General features: G+C 34.2%; 2 protein-coding genes and 1 long non-coding RNA gene across 4 annotated transcripts; 2 read left to right on the forward strand and 1 right to left on the reverse strand.

The window, feature by feature from the left end:
* Positions 1-1,827: 1,827 nt before the first annotated feature.
* LOC138894651 (uncharacterized) lies at positions 1,828-2,268 on the reverse strand. The gene has a single exon (XM_070179365.1). It carries the CDS (start codon positions 2,266-2,268, stop codon positions 1,828-1,830), a length of 441 nt encoding a protein of 146 aa, XP_070035466.1.
* A 2,291-nt stretch (positions 2,269-4,559) lies between these two features.
* LOC104120860 (probable indole-3-pyruvate monooxygenase YUCCA4) lies at positions 4,560-8,317 on the forward strand. The gene is made up of 4 exons (XM_009632718.4): positions 4,560-5,617; positions 6,318-6,566; positions 6,684-6,806; positions 7,890-8,317. The coding sequence occupies exons 1-4, from the start codon at positions 4,976-4,978 to the stop codon at positions 8,121-8,123; spliced, it is 1,248 nt and encodes a 415-aa protein (XP_009631013.1). The 5' UTR covers positions 4,560-4,975; the 3' UTR covers positions 8,124-8,317.
* A 1,044-nt stretch (positions 8,318-9,361) lies between these two features.
* On the forward strand, positions 9,362-14,064 carry LOC104120861 (uncharacterized). 2 transcript variants are annotated; one of them, XR_011408817.1, is made up of 2 exons: positions 9,362-9,636; positions 13,618-14,064. It is a non-coding gene; the product is annotated as an uncharacterized lncRNA (long non-coding RNA). The 2 variants fall into 2 exon arrangements; XR_691749.3 differs by lacking the exon at positions 13,618-14,064 and adding an exon at positions 10,586-10,943.
* Positions 14,065-18,493: the final 4,429 nt, after the last annotated feature.

Raw genomic sequence — 18,493 nt, forward strand, 5'->3', positions numbered from 1 at the left:
TGCTGTTACATCCTCCCCAATTATAGTCCATGCTTTCTTGTAAAAGCATGCATTAAAAACATCTCCCCCTGGAGCTTTTGAGTCATCAATCCCCTGCAGTGATTTGAACACATCATCACTAGTGAAAGGTGAGATTAGTTGTAGCTGTTGATTTCTTGTTAAGACCGGTCCTTTCCTCATCACAGTGGGATCAATCGCAGGCAGGCTACTAGATGAAATCCTTAGAAATCTCTTGTAAAAGCCCACTATTTCTTGCTCGATGCCTACTGTAGTTCTTATTATACTTGCATCTTCAGCTGTGAGGAGCCTGATCTGATTTTGTGAGGTTCTTCCTTTCATGCTGGCAAAGAATAAAGTTGTGTTAGAATCCCCCAGTTTAAGCCACTGTACCCTTGACCTCTTCTTGAAGATACTTTACTTTATCATACTCCATTTCTCAAGCTTTTGTCTAATAGCTTTTGCAGCTTCACACATATTAACATTTGAGGTGGTGTTTCTCATTTGTGCTTGAATGGTTGCCAACTCCTCTCTCATCTTTTTAACCTTTGTAGTTGTATCTGCAAACTCTTTTCTATTCTAGCCTTTTAAAGCAGATTTCACAATCTTTAAATTTTGCCAAATACCTTTCATATCAACACTCTTGTTTTGCCATCCTTCTTGTACCAATTGACCAAAATTTGGATGTTCAGCTAAACAATTGTAAAATTTAAAAGGCTTTTTCATGTTATCCATTGTTACTTCCAGCTCTATACTTAGGGGAGAATGGTCTGAGAAGTAAGGAACAATCACTTGGACTTGAATATGAGGCATATCCATCATCTATTGAGCATTTATAAGAGCCCTATCAATCCTGCTATATACATGGCTATTGGTCCATGTAAAAGATTTTCCTACAGTTAGCAATTCAGTTATTCTGCAATCTTCTATAAAATCGCCGAAGTCTTTAACTTCATTATCCTGAATTGTAGTTCCATTGACTCTGTCATCCATATCCCTTATTGCATTGAAATCCCCCATAATTAGCGAAGGCATATTCATATGTTCCTTCAACTCATTTAAAACAGCAAACAAATCATATCTATGAGCAATTGTGTGAAGCCCATACACAACAGTGAAAGCAAACTGATTGGTAAAAATAATACTTTGCACTAGCCTATGTATGAATTGTATGTGACTCTGTAGAGTCGTGAATATATTACTATTATGATCCCACACAATCCACATTATCCCTCTGCCATTTGATGAAACATTTGATCACCATTTCTAACTAATTGCAACCTTGTTTATTATATCTTTTACTTTAGTATCTTGAACTCTATGTTCAATAATTGATATTATCTTATTCACCTCTAAGAACACCTTCATCTCCCTTTGCTTATATACTTTATTGAAACCCCTCATATTCTTTGTAGCTATCTTTATAATGAAATGGGTTGGTGGGGAACCTCTTATGTACCCTCATTAGTACTCCTTTGTCCTTCAACAACATCAACCCAACTTGTATGATCAGCCTGTGTTCTACTCTTAAAGGAGAGAAACCATTGGTAGTGACAAGAGAATATTGTTGTGGACTGGGATGGTTAGCTTGCAGACCTCTTCCACTATATTTTTGCCATGGTTCTTTGTCATTATCATGTGTTTGTGGCTCATGTTGCTGAGGTTGGGTTGCCTGTTTGGCCTTAACCTCATCATTCTGCTTGAGTTGCCCTCTTGCTATGCATTGTACTGTTGGCTTTTGGGTCTTTGCTTGTTGCATATTGGCTCCAGTCTTGTAAGTTCTGTCTTGTTGATTTGGTAATACAACCTTTTGTTTTGTTGACCATCCTTCTACATTACCAACTGTGGTTCAGCAACTTCTTGCGTGACAACAAAATCATGCCCAACCATAAGGCATTTGTGGCAGTACTGTGGCACCCAATCATACTCTACCACATGTTCAAATTCTTTCCCCGGTGGATCCTGCACTATAATACATTTTGGCAATTCCTTTGAAATATCCATTTCAATTAGAACCCTAGCATAGGAGATTCTAGTTGTACTAGATATACAATCATCAGCATATATAGGGCAACCCAAACCACTAGCAATTCTGCTCAATGTAATCTTACCCCAATAATTCAGAGGCAAGTTTGGAAAACTCACCCACTGTGGTATGGTCTTCAACACCTCATCATAAAAATTGAAATCAGCAGACCACGATTTGAGGATAATTGGCTTATTACCTATAGTGTGTGTCCCTGAATACAATACTTTATTTTTATCCTCCATGGTATTGAACGGAATGACAAAATATCCCTCGTTGTGATAGTATACTTTTGGTTTAGCAGCAAAGTTCCATTGGGAAGCTATGAACCTTTACATAGTTCCAATTGATGGGGAGGCGCCAATGACATACAATGTAATTACCTTTTGCCATTTCTCTGTTTCAACCTCCATGGCCTCTTGTTGCAATTAAAACTTTTTAACTCCATTCTTAATCATTGGAGGAATAAAGACCAGGTCTATTCCCCTTGTAGCCATCATGTTGCCAGCAAACAGGTTAACCCATGATTTTTCTGCCTTCCCATTAGTTAGACATGCCTTCCTCTGTTTCAGTAGATTATCACCTTGTTGCTCCTTGCCCTGTTGCTCTTCCTCTGCAATTGATTTGTTCATGCTAGCAATAGCCCTTTGAGAGGGGATTTAGTCTATCATCTTAGGCTTCTCAATTGTTTTTGTTACTGTTCGTTATACAGTAAGCAATGGAACAATGTTATCCCCTGGGATAACTAATCCAATTAGTCCCCACCGTAGCTTTAGGCGTTAAGTTCAGGACACTGGTACTGATTTTGCTCGAATTTACTGGTGAATTCAACTTCGTGATACTTGATCCTCCTGAATTAGGCATTATCGATTTTTTTTCTTTTTCGCTAATTAGGGTTTCAGTCGACGATAAAGCCCTTCCTTGTCTTCACTGCGATTTCCTGACACTATGAAGTCAGCTAGTTGAACCTTCGTTACATTCCGTTTTGGTCGTCCTCGCCCCATTTTCGGTCAGCGTTGTTTAGCAGGCCGCGCTTAACGTACGCCGAGAGAAAGAGGAGAGAGAAACTTTTATATAATTAAAAATATTATTCATGAAAAATACAATAGATTTTTTTTTTTTTTTGCATTTTTATCAATTCAAAGACTTAATTATTTGTTGAGATTTCATGCTTTTATGATAATATAAAAGATACAAATTATAATCGAACTTTTCTCCTACTCAAACAATTTATTCTTCTCTTATCAATTTGTGCAATATTAAAAATGATATTTAATAATTTATAATAAATATTTAATTAGGTACAAAGCCTCTTCCTTTTAATAGTAACAATATATAGAAACACATTGTTAGAATTATAGGTTCCCTAATAAGAAGAATGAATGTCATCGTATTTCCATAGAATTTGCCACAGAACTCGTTTTAGTTAGTGGATTCGCAAATAAATATTATGCATATTTAATGAATTTTCTAATACAAATATAGTATTTATATAAAAGTGACTTAGTTCATCTCGCACCTAAAAGGCTAGCTCCGCCTCCAAAGACAAAGGTTTTGTATTTAATTAATGTATACAGATATTATGAAGTTTGACCATGTTTTTTTTAAGTTGTCAAGTTACATAATTATAAGTATTTTAGCGATTATATTGATTATTTTATACTCTTTTATAGAACCAACCATTAACCTCGACACCATATACAACTTTTATACTACATACTAGATTATTTAAAAATCAATTATAAGTAATTGTTAATAGTGAAGTATGAATTTATTACTCGAATAAGTTATTAAGTAGCATCCTACAATTGATTAAACTGCGTTATTAATGCAAAAAAATAATTAAAATCATGTTTATATAATTCTTTTATCATTTTTAGGTTACTGATTCATGGTTATACTTACCTTTTTAATGGATTTACCAATTCACTCAAAATATTCTATTAAATTACTTTTCAATAAAACTTTGTCGTCAATGTCTAAAATAAAATTCCATAAATTATTCATTAGCTTTTTAGAAGAGAGCCTTGGTGTAACTGGTAAAGTTACTGTCATGTGGCAGAAGGTCACGGGTTTGACCCGTGAAAATAACACGTTGCAGAAATACAGGATAAAATTGCGTAAAATAGACATGTAGGGGTCGTTTGGTACGCGGACTAAATATCCCGGGATTATAACCCCAGGACTAATTTATACTATATGGGAGGTAGGATAAAATAATCTTAAGTTTGATGGGATAATGTGGGATAAGATGAGATATCCTGGATTAAATCCGAGATTAAATTTATACAGTATTTGGTTGAAGACAGGATAAATTTATACCTTCAACCAAACACGATATAAATTTAATGTCACGTCTTATCCTATCTTATGTACCAAACGATCCCTTAGTGCACAGGCTGCCCTTCATTAATTAATTAGCTTTTAGATAGTATTGAACTCCTTGTTATTTACAAAGCTCATTGGCCTTAATACCTTTCCTTAGCGCAACCCCAAAACTCTGCAGCAGAGAGAAGAAAGAGCCTTGAGAAAGAGAACCAAATCTCTTCCTTAACCTTCACGCCTCCATTAACACACACACTCATTTAAAACCCTCTGTTTTCTTTTCCCCTGTTTTCTCTTCATTCTATGCAGTGAAATCAGTAGTAAAATGAAAAAAGAAAAACCCTTTAAAAAGGAAACTCAAATACTCTTCTGATTCTACAAACCCCCCTCCCCCAACAAAACTACCCTACCCCGCAACCCACCCACCCCACCTTCACTCCTCTTTAAATTCCCACTTATTTCATTCTACATTTTCTCAGAGTAAAAAGAAACAGAGAGCTAGCTACTATTACAGAGTGCAAAAAACAGAGGAAACTCTCAGTTATTACACTCTTTTTCAAAAGGCTAAAGAAAAAAGTGCCTTCTCTTTTTCTTTTGCCAAATTCTTTTTGCTCTTTTTTTCTCAACATGGGTTCTTGTAAAGAAGAAGAAAAAACTGATCAACAACCAAAATGGTTATGGGTTAATGGACCTATAATAGTAGGTGCTGGACCTTCTGGTTTAGCAGTTTCAGCTTCTCTTAAAGAAAATGGAGTCCCTTCACTTATTCTTGAAAGAAGTGATTGTATTGCTTCTTTATGGCAACAAAAAACCTATGATCGTTTAAAACTTCATCTCCCTAAACAGTTTTGTCAACTCCCATTATTTGGTTTTCCTGAAAATTTCCCTAAATACCCTTCAAAAAAACAGTTCATTTCTTACTTAGAGGATTATGCTAAACACTTTGGTATAATTCCCAAGTTTAAACAGTCTGTAAAAGTTGCAGAATTTGATCATGTTAGTGGATTTTGGAAGGTGGAAACTCAAGATTTTTTGTATCTTTCAAAGTGGTTGATTGTGGCTACAGGGGAAAATGCAGAGCCAGTTATACCAGAAATTCAAGGGATTGGTAAGTTTAAAGGAACAGTAATGCATACTAGTCTTTATAAGTCTGGTACTGAGTTTAATAATCAAAGGGTTTTGGTAATTGGCTGTGGAAATTCTGGTATGGAAGTTAGCTTGGACCTTTGTAGACATAATGCCATCCCTCACATGGTCGTCAGAAATTCCGTAAGTACATTTCCCTTTCCTCCTTTTATTTTTATTTTTTTCTTTCGATTTATTGTGGGGGCGTTCGCTGTTGCCTGAGCCGTGGTCTACCTGAAATAGTTTTTCTACATTTATAAGATTGGAGTTATGTTTGCGTACAACTTATCCTCTCTAAACCCCATTCATGAGATTACTTTTTTTCTTTCAAATTATTGTGGTGACCTTAACCTAAAATCTCGGGTTTTAACCTTGAACATAGAAACGCTTCTGATAGAAAGCGTTTTATGGACTTTCCGGCACAAATTTGAATTAGTCGGATGATGCAGATAGGGGCGAAGCCAACCATATATCTACGGGTTCGACAAAATCCAGTAGTTTTAACTCAGACCCTTTATCTGTGTTAAAAAGGTTATTGAACATGTATAGATAGTTTACGTGGAACCGAGAAGACAAATTGGATTATGCTTTAGAACCTATAAACTAAAAATTCTAACTCCGTCTCCCGAGGCAAAATAAGAAAATAAAAAAATATGTAGTATCATCTTCTTAAGAAATTGATTTGTTAAACATGTTTGAGATTAGCTTTCATCCTTGTTACACCATTTTTTTTTATAGGTACACTTTCATAATTTTTGGAAAAATTTAAAGTGTGTATTAAGTTAGGGCATGTTTTAAGCTAATTTCTTTTGGCTACTTTTTAATTTAATGTTTTTGGATGCAGGTGCATATTTTACCAAGGGAAATGTTAGGGATATCAACATTTTCAATAGCAATGGCACTTCTCAAATGGTTGCCTATAAGAGTTGTTGACAAGTTGCTATTACTAGTAGCCAATTTGACCTTAGGTAGCACAGATAAGTTAGGTCTCCGGCGACCAAAAACCGGTCCACTTGAACTGAAAAATGCCACCGGAAAAACTCCGGTACTCGACGTTGGTGCATTGTCACAAATAAGAAATGGAAAAATTCAGGTAAATTCACAATAATTCTTGCTTTTGTCAAATTAAATCTTGGGTATTTTTAGTTTATTTTTCTGTATTTTTGGTAATGGTGATTTTAATTTTATTTTATTTTGTATATTCTTGCAGATTATGCACGGTGTGAAGGAGATAACTAAAATAGGAGCAAAGTCTATAGATGGAAAAGAAGGAGAATTTGATTCAATAATCCTAGCAACTGGATACAAAAGCAATGTTCCTTCTTGGCTTAAGGTATACTATTTCAATAGTATTTTTATTTAAGTATAAATTTGTAGGATTCAAAACAAAAATAAATAAAAATAGAATGCATGGAGCAATGACAAAATGGATAATAAGCCAATGAGGATTTTGTTGTTACCTGATAAAGTTTCTAGTTTTATCTTTACTCTCAATCTCACATCACTTTCATTCTTACACATGCAGTAGGCTACAAAACGTTTCTTAAATCAAAAAGAGAATTTCTGATCTCATTTGTCTGGACTTTTTCCTATCATCCCCCCAACTATTTTATCTATTTTCTGCATTTTTTCGAGGCGCAACCCAAATAAAAAGGGAAAAAAAAAATAGTAGTAGTAACTTATATGGAGTTTTAATTTGATAAACTCTATTGTATGTACTTCCCAGAGGTTAGGAGTACTAGAATGACAACTCATGTCTCAATTATTATTTTCATATCCTGTGTACTATATAATAATAGATATAATATAGACTAAGAGCTACTATTATTAAATTTTTAAATGTTTTTATTAGAGTGACCTCTTTCTTTTTTTCCTTTTTTTTTTGTGGTCCAAAATTGATCAAAGAAATGAATATTTCAACATATATATGTATAGGAGAGTGCACTTAGTAGACCATGCATAGTGGTATGTGTTCTGTGCTTTAGATGTAGTGAAAACACCAACTTGCTTAGACTTTTAGGTCATCTAGGGGAAGATGGGATTAGACTAGGAATTCAGGATTCACATGCAATTTTGTTTTTTGTTTTTTCAAAATTTATGTTGATGCATTGACCAAAATTGACAAAATTCAAATTTATAATTAATTCTTGGGCTTAATCTAGAGATATTTTTAGGAAATATAATACTGTATAGTCGCTTCCAAAAATAATAGCAGAAACATTTGTACTTTTTTGTATTAATGTATAATATACATATATAATCAGTGTATATTTTTGGAATATTTGGCTAGCAGATATAATTATTTTTTGCTGATCGGAAAGATGTATAACTTACTCTATTTTTTGAAGCAGTTATTAAAATTTTAATGTTAATATTTTTAATTTAAATGCTGATTTTTCTTTAATTAAATTTGTAGGGAACTGACTTCTTCACAGAACAAGGGATGCCAAAAACACCATTTCCTAATGGCTGGAAAGGGGAAAATGGATTATACACGGTGGGGTTTACAAGAAGAGGGCTTTTAGGGACTGCAAATGATGCAAAAAACATTGCCAGGGATATTAGTGATCAATGGAGGAAATACAAGGGCTTCTGCAAAAATTTTTGTACTTCAAGAAATCTATCAGATAGCCAGGGTATATGTTTTTAGGTTTACGTTAGGATATAAATTTTTCCAAAGGATCATAGTTTTGGAAAAATAGAGTTAGGGTTCATAAAATTGTAATTTTATTTCTTCAATATTTCAACAAGAGGAAATTTCTTCTTCTATGCTGTTCGTTTTCTTCCACCTCTATCTCTTGTCAATTTTGTAAATTAATCAATTTTGCAAAGGAGGCTTCCTGTGTTCTATGTTGTAATTTTCTGAGTTAGCATTTTATTTAATGTTGAAATTAGATTTTTCAAAGAAATGTTCCAACATCGTCATATTCTCATTTTAAAAGAAATGCTAAATGTGTGTTTCAAATGGATTATGGGAGAAAAACATGAGTAAGAAAATTGGTTTTATCCTTTAATGAAAAATTTGTTTGTGTAAAATATTTTTCGTCATACTAAATAAATTTAAAATTATAAACTAATACTTTCTTTTGTCCACAATAAGTGATCATTTTATCTTTGACACACCCATTAAGGAAATACAAATTCCTAGAGAAAAAAAGTTATATTCACTGTATTAATCTTAATTAATTAATTATGTAAATGAACACTTATTTTGGACCAAAATAAAAAGATAAAAATGATCAGTTATTGTGGATTGGACGGAGTAAATTTTATATGTAACGTGCTAATATTATTTTGAGAAAAGCTCACCTATTACATGCTAGTTTAATTGATGTATCATTATATATTCAACGTAAAAAGTCAAAGATGAGATCAGCTTCATCTGAAAACCAAGAAAGCCGTTAGATTTTTTTTTGCTTTTTCAGTTGTTGAGATCGACTTCTTTGTTTGAAACACAAATGCTTTGCTGATGCTATGGAATTGTACTAAGAAAAAGTACACTTTTGAATGCTAAAACTATCTTTGGCTTATGCTAATCAACCATTTGTTGACTTGACCAACCAGTTAAACTCGAAATAACCCATCAAATTATTACGTCGAAACAGATAAAAAAAAGTGTAATCAAGAATTATGTAAATTTGAAGGGATTTAAGCTAATAATTTAAGAAAAATATATTATCTTTCGTATTTCAAAAAAAAGGAAAGAAATTGGGGTCATGTTGTTTTGACAAACTCATCTTTTAGACTAAACATATTTTGAACCAAGTTAACTTTGGACAATTAAATCATAATATGTATATTAATTTGATCTCCAGCAATTGCCACCTTTACTATGTTGAATAGACTGTAACTGGTAAAGTTGTTAGCATATAATCAAGAGGTTACGGGTTCGAACCGTAAAAATAATTTTCTACAAAAATATATGACAAAATTGTGTACAATAGATCCTTATGATCCGGATTTTTCCCGAATATAATGCATCCTTTTACGATCTTGAATAGCCAAGAATGAGTATAAATACCCAACCCCCACCCAAAACCAGCCCAGGTCAGCTTCCTACAAAGGGAAAAGAAAGAGTAAGGCGAGAAAACCAACCCCAAGTCTACAAGATGCTAGGGGAGGGTTGAGGGAAACGTCATGACTGAGTACAGGCTTCTTTCTTTGTAAGTTTCTGCAGTTTAAAAGCTTTATAGCAGAGTACTCTATATGCACGCTGATTATATTATTGAGACAATGATGGACCTCTGACATTATCTATTGTACTATGACCCTATACCTCTCGCTACACATATGACGATTTTTGGGTTTTTTCGTTCGATATTCTATGTTCGATATTCGTATTAATGTCTTGATTAATTTGAATTCGCCCCGCATAAAATTCATTAAACAAACGTTTTTTCTTATCATTTAGATCGAGAATTCTGATTATGAGTAGAAGAATCATATTAATCTCACGACAATCATCTATGGTCATTTATATTGACGGGAGAGGCAGATCTAGCCTTCTAACATCGATCGTGTGTAACTAAATTCATAACTTTTGAAGCATAGCATAAATTTATGCGTAAAAATTTGCTAAAAATATAACAAATGGATAATAGATATGAACTTCATAGTTTTAGAAATATAATGAATTTAATAGTAAAAATCTTAAAAAGCTTATATAATTCAAATCCTGGATCCGTCTTTGATTTACGACGGCTTATCCCCTTATTCATTATCCAACCCCCCAACTGCACTGGCATTTCTTCCAAAGCTCTCGTCATCATCATGAATTGATAAATAGGGGCAAATTTCCTACTTTAGCAAATACTCCAATTGTGTAATATAACCCCGTTCAACTAAATATAAAACAGTTGATAGAGAAAAGTAAAAAAAACAATATATTCTTAAAATCGAATATTGTCTGACTCTTCAAATAATAGTAATAATATTATATAAAATGAGATGAAAGAGATAAAAAAAAAAAATTCTCTAGAAATGCAGTCGAAGATAGCAGCTACCTGTTTAGTGCATTGATAATTTTAACCTAGGTAAACACGCAAGCAAAATATGTACTAATATTTCTATGGATTGGAATCTCTCACTCTATTTATTTCACGTCAAGTTTAGGTAAAATCTGCCGCCATTATATGACAAACGAAGAGAGAGGAGGAAAAAAGAGATCAAGAAAAAGTCCAAAGGGAGAGTTAAGAGGTGAAGTTTTTTTTTCTTTTGCAGTGTGCCAAGCATTCAATAGGGAAGAAGGAAATGCAATATCCAAATCACACGCTTTCCTTCTCAGTTTCTTACATGCACGCCTGTATTACACTGACTTCTAGTTACGTCATTCATTAATTTCCCTCCCTATACTCTTTCTGCAATTTTCAGAGAGAAAAGACTATAGATTTGTATCGACTGCGAATGGTTCTATGAAATGATTGAAATCTCTTTTTTCTTCTTTCTTAACTAAAGATTTCAGAAATTAAAAGTAGAGAACTTTTCAATAGCGAACACTGCCGTTTGACAGGATTCTTGCGATAAAATTATTTTCTGAAATCTATAGAGTTAGTTAACTAAATATCCCACTTTCTGAAATTATGACCTGTAGATTATGAATTCGAACTATAGAGTTAGTTACTAACTAATATTTGCGTTATGGTAGATCCTGTATCAAATTCCTTGGGTGCAGCTCTTCTATGATAATACAGAATATTTAATGCACTTGGTTGTCCCGACTGCACTTCATCTCTTTAGTAGACCGGCCTATTAGATACAAATTCAAAAGAATCGGATCAATAATTACGAATAAGAATAAAAATTAAAATAAAAATAAAATAAACATGCATGATTTATGAAGAAGAGCTATCTATCGATCTATGGAGTAGCAGCTACAGGTATTAATGTGTTATAGGAACTGATAGATTCATTTCAATCTTTCTTCCTATTTGAATGCTATCCAATCTTTATTTCTTTCTTTCTTATTTTCGTTTCACTTAATTCCTACCACAAACTCCAATGTCTGTGCCTTTTCAAACTATCAACTTGCTAACATTGTACTATTGGCCACCATTTATTAACTCTATGACGTTCATCTAGATTTTCTCCGTATCTTTCAGCAGCGTCCATATCATAGACATAGTAAAACCACATTCTCTATATTTCAAATTATTAATTAATATTCCACCTCTTTTCAAAAAGATAAGATATACTTTATTACGATATTATATAAGACAGTCAAAAATCTTTGCCAAGGATTATATTGGTGTGAGTGTGACCCCCCCCCCCCCCTTTTTTTTTTTTGAAGGTGACTTTAAATAACTGAAATAGAACTACTAACTATTTTTGGACATGAAAAGGTATACGCTATCTGATATTTTCTTCACTGATAAATCCAAAAAGGAGCTTCCCCTCCCCCCACTGCACGTAATTTCCCATATTTTTCTTTTTGTATAGAGATTAGAGAGTAGCGACTAGGGAGTCACTCTTCAAATGGCTTGGAAACTTTGAAAATGACTTTACATTTACTCTGCCAAATCAATAATATGACTGGTTTCTAAGATCCTTTCGTCCTTTTTTTTAAATTTAATAATAGTAGTCCGAACTAGTTTGAGTGCGATTAATTCAATGAATATTTATTAATCTCATTAGCATAGATATCGAGTAACAACACTGCCCTCCAAGAATTTGGCAGATGCTCACCAAATGTTTTCTAAGATCTTTTCATTCTTTTCCTCTTATTATAACTACGTTGTATTTTTTTCAAATTGCAATATGTACAATATCCTTTTCTTATGATAATTTAAATTTTGCTTGCTCAAAAGGACACTAATTAGTGAAACTTTAAGCGTTTTATTTAATTTTCATACCAGAGGAACTCATGAGTTAAAGAAGTGATTATATAACTAAATATCCCACTTTTTATGCACAATCAAACTACCAGATAAGCATTTTATGGTTGAAACGCTTGGATTAAGTAAAGATAAAAACCTGTTATGGCAAATGAATTGAAATGAGTTTGACTCTGATCATATCATGATAAAGAAGTAAATTTGCTCCTAATTTAACCCGAAAAATTAGGTTATAAGGTGAGAATGTGGAACTCAACGTACTGGTCTACATTTAGGTTTTTCCTTTTTTCTTAATCTCTATATATGGACAAGGTCTATATCTAAGATTTAAAAGAAGTAAGTAAAAAAATAGTTGCTAGCAAATATATTATTGTCAACTCAATATAAATTATACTACTAATAATTAATACGTTTCAAGATTTCATTCACACCCAAGTACCCAAAAAGATGTTTGGTTCAACTAAACAAAAACTCAACACTGTCGAAGATTACAAATGACAAATTGAAGTCACATGAAATTAATGTATCTTCGATAAGAGACAAACAAGGTGGGACTAAATTGTTAGTAGGACTGAGATTGCTCTCTCGACCTCAAAAGTAGACTGCAAATAGCATTTGGAATTTCAAGTATAGATTGGCATGACTTTACATGCATGCAAACATTACTGTCAAATACTGTTCATTCAATTCATTGCTGCCATGCAACCAAATCGCGGCATGCACTTCTATACATTCACATGATATATATAAGCACATGAGTGGGTTGCTCAACCAGTTTCCCATCGAACTTTTAATCTTAAGAGTTCTAAACAAAATATATTACCGTTTTTAATATATATGCACAGATATATCTAGAATTTCTGCCTAGGTTAACCGGTCCGCCTCTGTATGTAAGGGTTCTAGAATTTCTATGTACATAAGTCCGCCTCTGTATATAAGTGTGTGTATGTGTGTGCATATTTTGTTGCACGAGACAAATCAGCATTTCATTTGTTTGTAATTTTCGATACTACGAATGTATATATCAATTGTTTTAGAATAAAATAATTTGTGGTCCTTGGTTTTTAGGAATATTGTTCGTTTTTCCTGGTGGCTAAGAAAATGATAGTTCAATAAATAGAAACGTCCCCAGCTATTAGCTAAGCTAGAACACTGCAACGGCCATAACAAAGATTAATAAGGGAGAAATTCTCTTCTATCTTCTTCTCTTCTGTTTTTCTGTGGAATCTTTTTCTGTTCTGAAATTTTAATCAGGGTATTTTTTTTGGATCTCTGATAATTTTGGGACCACTTTAATTTGTTCTTTTGTTTCAGTGGAATGTAGCTTTTGAAGCTGCAATTTTCACTGACTTAACAGTACATGTACATCAGTTCGTGGGAAAGAGAGACACCTTTCTCAATGGCTACCCTCTTCACCAACATTCCATCTATGATAAATATAAATTCTCCACTATGGTATATCACCATTGTGGTTTTCTTTCTTGAAGCTAGAGAGAATATTAGCATATCGGCACGTGTTGTGATTGTGCGATCAGAAGGTTACGAGTTTAAGTCGCGCAAATAATTTCTAAATCAAATGTATAGATTGTGTACGCTAGATTGAATGGTCCAATTACCATTTTAGAACCTCGCATTAAAAGTACGACGCACTACCCTTTCGCAAGTAAATTTGACGCTAACATTAAGTTGTTTTCGTATGCTTACGAGTTCGAGCCGTGAAAACAGCTCTAATACTTGAATTATGGTAAGTTATTTACGTCACATTCATATTGGGGTGCAGTCCTTTTTCGAATCCTGCGTGAATGAGGATGCTTTGTCGACCGGGTTGTCCCTTTTTTTTACGCCAACATTAAGTTACTAACACTACTCTTCCATTCCAAAGTGAAAATTTTTGTTCCATGTACGGAGGGTAATGATTAATTTTTTGTAAGTGCAAATATGTCGTAAGTTGATTTTTGTCTTTTCTTTATTAAAAGAGTGGGATTTGGAAAATAATTTTAATTGAAGATAACAACAATATACTATAGAAAATTTCGTGAACCTAAAGATCGTCTTATTAATTAATGCTTGAAAATACATAATTCAATCGTTTTATGAAGGATTGGACGTAATTAATTTTCTTTCGAAATGATATATGATACAATACTGTGTATTCGGTCGTTTTGAGTATTACAACCTTGTTTCCCTATTTACTGCTCAATTTGTACTTTACAGCTGTTATATGACTTGCCGAGGTAATTGGTTCGGGTCCGGTGAGGTCTTGGAATGAATGGGAACACTTAGTTCCAAAGTTTAAAACTTAAGTTGAAAAGGTTGGCTGGATGTCGACCTATGTGTAAACGACTCCGGAATAAAATTTTGATGATTCCAATAGCTCCGTATGGTAATTTTGGACTTAGGAATGTATCCGAAAAATTATTTGGACGCCCGTAGTTAAATTAGGTTTGAAATGGCTAAAATAGAAATTTAAGTTTGAAAGTTTGACCGGGGAGTTGACCTTTTGATATCAGAGTCAGAATCCAGTTATGAAAATTTTCATAACTCCGTTATGTCATTTATGACTTGTGTGCAAAATTTGAGGTCAATCGGAATTGAATTGATAAGTTTCGGCATCGAATGTAGAAGTTGGAATTCGTTAATTTTCGTTAAGCTTGAATTGGGGTGTGATTTATGATTTTAGCGTTGTTTGATGTGATTTGAGGTTTCGACTAAGTTCGTAAGATGTTTTAGGACCTGTTGGTGTATTTGGTTGAGGTCCTGGGGCCTCGGGTGAGTTTTGGATGGTTAACGGATCGAAATTTGGACTTAAATAGCTGCCGGAATTTTTTTGATTCTTGTATCCGGTTTCCTTCATCACGTTCGCGAGGGGAGTCTCGCGTTCGCGAAGAAAAAATTGGGCCTTGCCCATTTTGTGCTTCGCGTTCGCGACCGAGGGCACACGTTCGCGAAGGGTCGAGGGGCAAAGCTACGCGTTCGCGATCAAGGCCTCGCGTTCGCGGAAGGGAAAGCCGGCCTGGGGGAAATTGGTCTTCGCGTTCGCGAAGGAGGAATCCGGGCAGCACAATTTTGTATTTCGCAAACGCGAGGAAGCTTCCGCGTTCGCGAATAAGAAACGCCTAGACAGAAACTCTAAGTTCTGAAAATGGGATTTTTGACAAATTGGAGCTCGGAAAGAGGCGATTTTCGGGAAATTTTCAAGGAAAACAACGTGGTAAGTGTTCTTAACTCAATATAGGTTAAATTACCCAAATCCATGGTTGTTTTTAATATTTAATTGGTGAATTAAGTTGGAAAATTTTAAAAACCCTCTTGGTTTAATTTGAAGATTTCAGGGTCGGGTTGATGTCGGAATTTGATAAAATTCGTATGGTTGGACTCGTATCATATTAGTATTTTTATCGGGTTCCGAGACGTGGGCCACACGGACGATTTTTGAGTTAAATTTCAGATTTTGTTGGAAAATTAGTATTTTCATATGGAATTAATTCCAATAATAATTTGTATTGACTGAATCGAATTAATTGTGACTAGATTCGAGGCGTTCAGAGGCCAATTCGCGAGGCAAAGGCATAGTGGAGTAAGAAATTACACGGTTTGTGGTAAGTAACAGTCCTAAACTTTTTTCTAAGGGTATGAATCCTCGAATTTGGTGTTATATATATTGTTTGGAGGTGAGGCACACAATAGATGACGAGCGTGCTGACGTGCACCATAGAAATTGTGACTTGAATAAATCCTGTGAAGTTGTAAAATTATACTACTAGAAATTCGGCAAAAATCGACCACGGTCGACCGATCAATTTTAGTCGGTCAAAAAATAGACCAAATTTGGTCGATTTTTCAAAATATTTTATTTTTTAATTTTTTTTACGACCCGACCAACTTTGATCGGTTTTCTTTGGCGCAAAAATGCGGGAAATTATTTTTGAGTCCCGCGAAAATTATTTTTCAAGAAACCGACCAACTTTGATCGATTTTTCATTTAAAATAAATTAAAATTAATATTAAAAAAATCGATTATAATCGGTTGGTTAATTCGGCTGGTCATTTTAAAAAACTTACCGAATTCGGTCGGTAATTTTATTTTTTAATAAAACCGACCAACTTTGGTCAGTTATTTTCGTGCGAAAATATAATTAAAGAGTATAAATGAAATAAAAAATAGTCTTAAAACAAAATGCAACAATGGTCTAGTAGTATAATAGTATCCTGCCATAGTACAGACCCCGGTTCGATTCTCAGATGGTACATTCTTTAATTACATAATTAAAATATCGACCAACTTTGGTCGATTTTTCTGGAAATTATTTTTTAATTTAATTGACCGACCAAAGTTTGTGGTTAATTTCCGACCAACTTTGGTCGGTATGCCCTTCCGACCTTCAAAATATCGTCCGCACGTAAATGGTCATGTTTTGGACGGTTATTGGCCATTACCGACCCACTTTGGTCGATTTGTTTTGACGGTTTTGCCCGAATTTTTAGTCGTGTTAAAGAATCATGTTATTATTCTCATATTTTTCACGTGTTAGGAAATTAAGTTGAGAGTCGTAATATAGAGCATATTTTGGGACCGACATGGTCGTGTTGCTGTTAAATTTAATTGTTTTAAAAATGTATATTTCATACTCAGTCATGTTCATCCATTGTGAGGATATTTATGGGATCGGGGCTGCCCGCGTACAGCAAGCCATATATATATATATATGTAACGGGGCTGCCCGCAGGTCTTATAGGCTTTATCATTACATAGATTATATATATATATATATATATATATGTAACGGGGCTGCCCGCAGGTCTTATAGGCTTTATCATTACATAGATCGGGGCTGCCCGCCTGCAGCAGGCTATATCGGCTTTATATCACGCTTGGGCTGAAGGAACTCTTCCGGAGTCTGCACCCTCCACAATGAGCGTAGATAATTTATATACGGGATGGACTTCCCAAGGCATGGACTTGCCTTACTGATTTATATTTGTGATGAATTTTCCTGGATATGGATCTTATCCGAACCATTTACATTTGGGGATAAATTACCCCAGGGCTGGATTGGCCTTATACGGTACTGAGTGACTATTTGTCAGTCAATGTATATAAATACGTGATGGAATATCCCTGGGCTGGCTTGGCCATAAACAGTACCGAGTGACCGAATGATTTGTGATCGTGAGTACACGAGGTTTCCCACTGAGATGTTATATTCCTCATATCATGCAGTATTGATCTATCTTATTTGTATTGAACTTAACTGTTGAACTTGAAAGCATGCCTATATTTCTGTACCGTTATTTCTATATTGGACTGTACCGGCAGAGCTCGTCACTACTTTCAGCCCAGAGGTTAGTCTTGTTACTTATTGTGTTGGTTGTACTGATACTACACTGTGCACCTCGTGTACAGATCCAGGTGCTTTCGGACACATCGACTGTTAGATTTCAGAGTATTATCAATCGGAGATTATTAAGGTAGCTATCTGTCATCCGCTGACCTTGACTCTCTTTCTTTCAGTTATTGTATTGTTCTATATTTTCAGACAGTGTTTTCATCAGTCAGACTTTGTATTCATTTAGATGCTCATGTACTTAGTGACATCGGGTTTTGGGAGTGTTTTGTATCTGTAATTGTGGGGTTTTCTATTGAATTCAACTATTATTTTTTTTCAAACTTAAAAGATATTGTGTTTTATTGAGGTTGTCGGCTTGCCTAGTATTGTGATAGGCGCCATCACGACACGTGAGATTTTGGGTCGTGACAAGTTTCAACAGTCAACACATATGAACAAGTGGACAAGATATTAATTTTGGGTGAGATAAAAACATTCTATTCAATTTCAGTTGGATCTATAAAGCATACTACTACGAGTAGTATTTTATTCATTTTGTAATAAGTCGTGAAACTAAATCCTCATAGGACCACCAAATCTTTAGTAACAAAATAAGAGAAGAAACAACTAACTAGGTTTCAGGTGGAAATTAAGACTGAGAGGGACTTGAGCTAACCAGCCGAAAGAGACCCTAAATATAGATTGAAACATTGTGCCATCTAAGTGAAAATAAGTAGAGAGCTAATGGCGTTGTTCTTTGCCTAAATTTTTATCTAAAAAGACGTAATGTAACTTCGAATAAGGTGGGTTATAAATAAATAAATACATACATAAGAGAAAAAGGACATTCGTTAGTGCTAAAA

The sequence above is a fragment of the Nicotiana tomentosiformis genome, chromosome 6, assembly GCF_000390325.3.
Source record: "Nicotiana tomentosiformis chromosome 6, ASM39032v3, whole genome shotgun sequence".
Lineage (NCBI taxonomy): Eukaryota > Viridiplantae > Streptophyta > Magnoliopsida > Solanales > Solanaceae > Nicotiana > Nicotiana tomentosiformis.